Below are 8,886 nucleotides of genomic sequence, written 5' to 3'. Positions count from 1 at the left end.
GAGGACAGGGGTAGAGAAGGGGGCTTATGGGACACTAAGATTGCAAATGAAAATATTCAGCTAATATAAATGAACCCTTGGCTGAATTTCAGAGAACTTGGATCTTGACAGCCATCTCCAAGATCTGAAAATTCAGATTCAAGACTGAAAATTAGCATTTGCTGCTGCATGAATATCTCATAAAATTTTAACTTTTCCTTGAAATTGTCCTATAATTTGTCCAGTGATAATTTTTGCAAATACTCGCCTCTTTTTCTTTTTTTTTTATATTTAACTGTAATATACCAGTGAGCACCTGCAAAAATTCACTTTGGAATTTTGCAAATTTGTGTTACTTATCTGAAAATACTTATATTTTTTGTGAGGCAAGTAAACAGAACTAGTGCATGTACAGCTGCCTGTGGACATCTGTTGTCTATAGTAGCAGCTTATAGTCCAAAGTTTTTCACCACATCTGTGTTCTCTGTCATTTCACCCTCTGTTATAAGCCTGGAGAAGGCTGGATTTTTCATCTTCTCTGAGAACATGGTAGAGTCTGTTCTGTTTTTTAGGTACCATTTTGAGAATTGTTTGTTGACTGTTTAGTATATGTATATTGAAATTTGTCTTATTATCAGTATTTATATCCCAAATTAAAGATACTATGAAATGTGACCTCTCCTTTTCATAAAGTTAGTCTGTTACAACACAACTGATATGGCTGACCATATGTGAATTTTCTATCTGTTGTCAGTAATCTTATATTTGTGGTCCAAAATTAAGAAGATAACCTTTTTTTCCTGTTTTTGTCTGGGTATAACTGATTCACCTTCCACTAATGTTTTCTGACATCCTCAGGATGTGGTTTTCACACTGTGGGTTGTACAGTAATACCTAGCCATGTCCTCATTTTTCAGGCTGCTGATCTGCAAATATGCAGTGCTGGCAGAGGTTTCCAAAGAGAAGACAAACCGTTCCTTGAAGTCTTCAGCATATGTTGGCTTCCCAGTTTTGGTATTGATCCAGCCTATCCACTTGAATCCTTTTCCTGGAGCATGCTTCACCCAATTGATTCCAAAGTCTGTGAAGATATAACCAGAAGTCTTGCAGGATATCTTCACTGTCTCTACAGGCTGTTTCAGCTCTGGTCCAGACTGCACCAACTGTACCTGTGCTAGGGCACCTGTGAAGAGATCATATGGAGGTGAATTTTCATGGAACTGCCTTGGTTCCCAGTGGAGCATTTGTTTCTGATTTCTTACTTTGGGCTGCTGCTATGAAAAATAGCAAGTTCCACACCCAATCCATGATGTCTAAGACTGTGGCACAGTGCTTCCTTGAGTCTAACTGGGTACTACCTTGGTGATATGTGCAGTGAGTCTCAGATTTCTACTCTCAAATCTTCTATAAATTTGCATATGTCTGGGCAACTTAAGTCATATTGAACTAAACCGGATACACAATCAGGTTTGCACAGATCCCTGACCCTAGGTAGCTGAGCCTATCCCTTAGAGTATCTGTTGTTTTTATGAATCCATGCTGACTGTACAGTATCCCAAGTTCTCAACTTGATCTGTGTTTACACCCTGATGTTTTCATCCATATACCTCACTGTCTCATGGCTTATTTCTGAGCCTTATACATGTAACAGTGTCACAGTGGCCTATGTCAACCACATATTAGGTTGCTGTCCTCCTCTGCGCACAGAATCAGTGACCTCATCCTTTCCAGTAGATACTGACCTCTGCATACTGAGACCTTAGCATCAATACGTCCTTGCCTACAGAGTCAAAATTGAATCTCTTCCTGAATTCTTATGGTTCTCTGCCCTCTTATATCCAGGAACTGAGCTTTCCTGATGAAATTTATAGATGTAAAATACATTTATTTTATTGCATATCTTATTTATTTACATTTCTAATGTTATTCCCTTTCCCAGTCCCCCTGCCCCACTGGAAATACTATATCCCATATCCCTTCCCTCTGCTTCAATGAGGGTGTTCCTACACAAATACACAGACACATAATTAAAATAATAAGAATTCGAAAAAAACAATTTTATAATAAATCAACATATGTGAAAAATCACACAATGGAATGAAAACTTTGCATTTATTTCACATAATTTTGAAACTAAAGATTATATTCGTTTTTTTTTCTTTTTTTAATTGATATATTTTTTATTTACATTTCAAATGATTTCCCCTTTTCTGGGTCCACACTCCCCGCAAGTCCCATAAGGCCTCTTCCCTCCCCCTGTTCCTCCATCTACCCCTTCCCACTTCCCTGTTCTGGAATTCCCCTATACTCATGCACTGAGTCTTTCCAGAACCAGGGGCCACTCCTCCATTCTTTTTGGACATCATTTAATTTGTGGATTATGTCTTGGGTATTCAAAGTTTCTAGGCTAATATCCACTTATCAGTGATTGCATACCATGATTGATCTTTTGAGACTGGGTTACCTCACTTAGTGTAATGTTCTCCAGTTCCATCCATTTGTCTAAGAATTTCATGAATTCATTGTTTCTAACGCCTGAATAGTACTCCATTGTGTAAATATACCACATTTTTTTGTATTCATTCCCCCATTGAAGGACACCTGGGTTCTTTCCAGCTTCTGGCTACTACAAATAAGGCTACTATAAACATAGTGGAGCATGTGTCCTTATTGCATGCTGATGAATCCTCTGGATATATGCTTAGGAGTGGTATAACAGGGTCCTCAGGAAGTGTCATGCCCAGTTTTCTGAGGAACCGCCAGACTGATTTCCAAAGTCATTGTACCATCTTGCAATCCCACCAGCAGTGGAGGAGTGTTCCTCTTTCTCCACATCCTTGCCAACACCTGCTGTCTCCTGAGTTTTTGACCTTAGCCATTCTGACTGGTGTGAGGTGAAATCTCATGGATGTTTTGATTTGCATTTCCCTAATGATTAATGATGTTGAACATTTCTTAAGGTGTTATTCAGCTCTCTGAAGTTCTTCATATGAAAATTCTTTGTTTAGCTCCATATCCCACTTTTTAATGGGGTTATTTGGTTCTCTGGGTTCTACCTTCTTGAGTTCTTTGTATATATTAGATATTAGCCCTCTGTCGGATTTAGGGTTGGTGAAGATCCTTTCCCAATCTAACACCTAGGAGAACTAGATGGGTAAAGCATCTATTCTTTAACATGAAGAAACTTCAGCACAGAAATGTAGAAATCCCACAGAAGACCCTTTCAAATTTTAATATTATTTCTGCTCTTTTATACTCCAAACCTAAGAAGACTACCAATCATTTAAGTAATCTAATTATGCTTATATTCCACATTTAATAATTTACAATCAGTGCTCATAATAAGACAGCAAAAGCAACAGTACAAAGTGAAAATAACATAGAGTATAATTAGTAGAATTATGAATAGGAGTGATAACCACATTATCCTGTATTTGAGTTAAAGTGAAACAGTGTTGCTTAATATGGACTGCATTCTGTGTTGATAGTGTGGACTAAGAATAGAGAATTACAGTTGGGGGCAGGACAAAAACAGTGGGAATGAAAGAGGCAATAGAAGAAATGTGGACAAATGTGTTGAGGGTCAGACTGGACTTTTTACTGCGCTATTCATGTTCTGATAGCTCTTAGACAAAGGAAGTAAACAATAGTTACATTGGCATTTTGTTCTGCTTACTGAGAAACAAGAGGAAGGGCTGGCCTGAGAGGAAGGGCTGTCTCGCCATCTGTGCACTGGCACAATGGCAAATAAAACTATGAGAATTTGGCACCCCCTGCTGAATGATTTAGCCCATGTAGCATGACAAAGCTCCCCCCATGATAGTCAGAGCATTATGGTAGCTTCCAGCACAGTCCTTATCATGCATAAAGTGCCTATTTCAAAGCCACCCTATGATTTTAAATTGTAGAAGATGAAATTGCCGAATTTATAATTTTCTGATAATTTTTAGATCATCAAAATCATGTCTTCTTGGTTTTTAATGCCCTTGGTACTTGGATGACACAATCATAGGTGATTTCTTGTGGCAAACAAAACAGCAGGATTAATACAAATATTTAGGTGCAACATTTGCCAGGTATTGAAGATGTATGGCAAGCCTGGCTTTTTGGCTGATTTCCAGGTTTCATGAACTATATATCATTCAATTCCTTTTGGTTTTGGTTACCTAACATGATGGTTTTTTTTTTTTTTTTTTTTTTTTTTTTTTTTTTTTTTTTTTTTTTGAGAGTGGTTGTACCAGTGCAAAATCCCACCCACTACGGAGGAGTGTTCACCTTTCTTAACAACCTTACAATATGGTCTCTCTTGAGTTTTTGATCTTAGCCATTGTAATTAGTATAATGTGGATCCTGAGGTTTTTCTTTGATTTTAATTTCCCTGATTACTCAGGGATGCTGAGAAATTATTAAGGGTTTCTTGACTACTACAAATTCCTTTATTGAGAATTCTCAGTTTAGCTCTCTACTCCATTTTCTAATTAGGTTATTTTGTTTTTTGGAGACTGTAGTGGCTATTCCTGGTTGTCAACTTGACTATATCTGGAATGAACAACAATCTAGAATTGGAAGGCTCACCTATGATCCTAATCTGGAGGCTCAGAGATATAAGTTTCTGACCTGGATCTTTGCATGGAGATCTTGAAGCATAGTGGCTATGAATTCCAGAAGAGTAAGACAAGGTGATCTCCGAGTTCAAGATCATCTGGGATTAAAGGCATGGAGGCACACACCTTTAATCTAGGCCACACCCTCAATTGATGACTTACAGCTTATACACACACACACACACACATAATTTTCTATATTCTTTGTTTACATTCCAAATGCTTTCCCCTTTCCCAGTTCCCCCCTCCCCATATGCCCCATAAGTCCTCTTCTCTCCATCAATTCTTCTATCATTCCCCTTCCCTTTTCTCTGTCCTAGTGCTCCCCTACAATGCTGGATCAAGCCTTTCCAGGATTAGGGCCCTCTTCCTCCTTCTTCATCATTTGATATGCTAATTGTGTCTTCAATACCAGAGCTTCTGGGCTAATTAATATCCGCTTATCAATGATCTCATTCCATTTGTATTCTTTTGTGATTGGGTTACCTTGCTTAGGATGATATTTTTCAGTTCCAACCATTTGCCTAAAAAATTCATGAATTCATTGCTTTTACTTGCTGAGTGGTATTCCATTGTGTAAATATACCACATTTTCTGTATCCATTCCTCCACTGAGGGACATCTGGGTTGTTTCCAGCTTCTTGCTATTATAAATAAGGCTGCTATGAATATAGTGGAGCATGGGTCCTTATTGCATGCTGGGGAATCCTCTGGGTATATGCCCAGGAGAGGTATAGCAGGGCCTTCCAGAAGTGTCATGTCCAGTTTTCTGAGGAACAGACAGACTTATTTCCAGAGTGGTTGTACCATCTTACAATCCCACCAGCAGTGGAGGAGTGCTCCTCTTTCTCCATGTCCTCACCAACACCTGCTATCTCCTGAGTTTTTAAACTTAGCCATTCTGAATGGTGTGAGGTAAAATCTCAGGGTTTTTTAAATTTGCATTTCCCTAATGACTAATGATGTTGAGCATTCTTTAAGGTGCTTCTCAGCCTCAGAAAATGGAAAAATCTTCCATGCTCCTAGATTGGCAGGATTAACATAGTTAAAATGGCCATTTTGCCAAAAGCAATATACAGTTTCAATGAAATCCCCATCAAAATCCCAACTTTCTTCTTAGAGTTAGAAAACGCAATTCTCAGATTCATTTGGAATAACAAAAAACAAAACAAAACAAAACAAAACAAAACACCCAGGATAGATAAAACTATTCTCAAAAGTAAAAGAACTTCTGGGGGAATCAGTATCCCAGACCTCAAGCAATACTACAGAGCAATAGTGCTAAAAACTGCATGGTATTGGCACAGTGACAGACAAGTGGACCAGTGGAATAGAATTGAAGACCCAGAAATGAATCCACACACATATGGTCACTTGACCTTAGACAAAGGAGCCGAAAACATCCAGTGGAAAAACGATAGCCTTTTCAACAAATGGTGCTGGTTCAATTGGAGGTCAGCATGCAGAAGAATGCGAATTGATCCATTCTTATCTCCATTTACTAAACTTCTCTGCAAGTGGATCAAGAACCTCCATGTAAAACCAGACACACTGAAACTAATAGAAAAGAAACTGGGGAAGACCCTTGAGGACATGGGCACAGGGGAAAAGTTCCTGAACAGAACACCAATAGCTTATGCTCTAAGATCTAGAATTGACAAATGGGATCTCATAAAATTACAAAGTTTCTATAAGGCAAAGGACACTGTCAAAAGGACAAAATGGCAACCAACAAATTGGGAAAAGTTCTTCACCAACCCTACATCCGATAGAGGGCTAATATATACAAAGAACTCAAGAAGTTAGACCCCAGGGAACCAAATAACCTTAGTAAAAAATGGTGTACAGATCTAAACAAAGAATTTCCAACTGACGAAATTCAAATGGCAGAGAAGCACCTTAAGAAATCATCTATAGCCTTTAATCTTGGCTATACCCTCTGCTGAAGATCTATATAAGTACATTGGAAGAAGGAAGACTCACTCACTCTTCCTTGCCTGCTTGCCTCGTGGGACTGAGCAACTTCTAGATCCTTAGACTTCCATCCACAGCTGCTATTGACCATTGTTGGGGAGTTGGACTATAGACTGTAAGTCATCAACAAATTCCCTAACTAAATAGAGACTACCCATATGTTCTGTGACTCTAGAGAACCCAAAATAATACAGAAGTTGGTACCAGGAGTGGTTCTAGAGGAGCAGATGTATAAGGATGAATGTTTTAAAATTTTGGAGTTGTTGGTTGATCCACCAGCACCTTCAATTACTGAAACCTCTTCATATTCTCTCCCTCCTGGGAGCTCCAAGAATATTGAAGACCTGTGAATGAAACTATATCTCAAGCTTAAAGAAGCCTTTAATTATCTTGATGAATTAGGGGATTTGGTGGTATACAATACTTTCTTCAAGTTGGGGAAAAGATAGGAAAATGATTTTGCTGACTGGTGGCTCTTAGCATCTAGGGAAAAAACAATGAAGGAAAGGTAGGAGTTGTGTGATAAAATCAAACAGCTCCAGACTCAAGTAAACAATCTAAAAGTTGCTAAGTGTGCCCTTGAAGAGAGTCTACTCTCTAGCACCCATAGATCTCAAGTAGCAGAAAATCAAACTGAAGCCCTCATTATAAGGTTGTCTGAATTACAGTGGAAATTTGAGTCTCAACCTTAGAGGGTGTCAGCAGTTAAAGTAAGGGCATTAATTGGCAAAGAATGGAATCCTATAACTTGGGGTGACTTTGTGTGGGAAGACCCTGTTGAAATTGAGAATTTTGAATCTTCAGATTTTCAAGGACTTGCTCCACCTGAATAAGTAGTACCCTCAACTCCACCCCTTGAAATAATGCCTTCTCCACTTGAGGAAATTAGTCTCTCAGAGCCTGATAAATCAGCAGTGACTTTTGCTGACAATACTGATGTTTCTTAGTGCCCACCAATAGTTTCTTCTAGACCTATAACCAGACTCAAGGCAAAGAAGCCCCCTTGAGGAGAAGTAGAAAGTGTAGACCATGAGGAAATACACTATACTACTAAGGAGCTTGATGAGTTTCCTAATTCATTCAAGGAGAAGTCTGGGGAATATGCGTGGGAATGTATTTTAATGGTGTGGGATAATGGTGGAAGGAGCATAAAACTAGAGCAGGCTGAGTTTATTGGCACGGGTCCTCTGAGTGGAGATTCTAGGTTTAATATGGAAGCTTGCACAGTTAAAAAGGGTGTCAAAAGTTTGTTTGTTTGGCTGAAGTATGTATCAAAAGATGGCCTAGTGAAAAGGAGTTGGAGATGCCTGATATCCCTTGGCTTAGTGTTGATGAAGGGATTTTAAGACTTAGGGAAATTTCAATGCTAGAGTGGATACTTTGTATAAAACCTAATCCTCCACAATGGGAAGGTCCAGAAGATATGGCTTTCACCAGTCCTATAAGACGCAAACTGGTGAGAGGGGCACCAGCACATTTAAAGAGTTTTGTTCCTTCCCTTTTCCTTCTGCCAGACCTTAGGGTTGGAGATGCTGCTACTCAATTAGTTGAATTAAATTTAATGAGTTTAATTGGGCTCCAAGTTATCAAGGGCCAGGTGGCAGCATTGAATTGCCAGAGACAAGGTGATTTTAGTTATAATAATGGACAGCGTAGACAAAACAATGTTTATGACATACTCCATAATGGGCAGAGAGGTGGACTTTATAATGGTATGACTCATTTGGACTTTTGGTACTGGCTAATCAATCATGGTGTTTCCAAGGATGAAATACATAGGAAACCTATTGCATGTCTGTTTGATCTGTATAAGCAGAAACATCCTCAAACAAATGATAGAAAGGCTGCTTTGGATCATGGCAAAAGGCAATCTCGGCCAGTGAATCTTTTTCCAGACTTGAGCCAGTTTACAGATCCAGAACCCCTTGAATGAAGGGGTGGACGGGTTTCCCTAAGGAAGGAGCTTGATATGACACCTAAAAGTTTTGCTGTTAATCTTTCTCCAATTCTTCCCCCAGAGGGACCTACGGCCTTTTACAAGGATGACTCTACACTGGGGGAAATGAAATAATCAGACTTTCCGGGGGTTATTGGATACTGGTTCTGAATTGACACTGATCCCAGGAGATCCCAAGATACATTGTTGCCCTCCAGTTAGAGTAGGGACTTATGGAGGTCAGGTGATTAATGGAGTTTTGACTGATGTGTGACTCACAGTAAGTCCAGTGGGTCCCCGAACACATCCTGTGGTCATTTCCCCAGTTCCGGAATGTATAATTGGGATAGATATACTCAGAAATTAGCAGAATTCTCATGTTAGTTCTCTGAC

The 8,886-nt window shown here is 39.1% G+C and overlaps 1 gene segment (V, D, J or C); it reads right to left on the bottom strand.

Annotated features, from left to right (window-relative positions):
* Positions 1 to 833: 833 nt before the first annotated feature.
* LOC127687783 (probable non-functional immunoglobulin heavy variable 7-81) lies at positions 834 to 1,359 on the bottom strand. The segment is given in 2 exon segments: positions 834 to 1,162; positions 1,242 to 1,359. Coding segments are annotated over 2 exon segments (375 nt in total).
* Between the last annotated feature and the right edge of the window lie 7,527 nt (positions 1,360 to 8,886).

Source organism: Apodemus sylvaticus, chromosome 6, assembly GCF_947179515.1.
Source record: "Apodemus sylvaticus chromosome 6, mApoSyl1.1, whole genome shotgun sequence".
Classification (NCBI taxonomy): Eukaryota; Metazoa; Chordata; class Mammalia; order Rodentia; family Muridae; genus Apodemus; species Apodemus sylvaticus.
The sequence above is the reverse complement of the archived record's forward strand: the minus strand, read 5'-3'. Positions and strand labels throughout refer to the sequence as shown.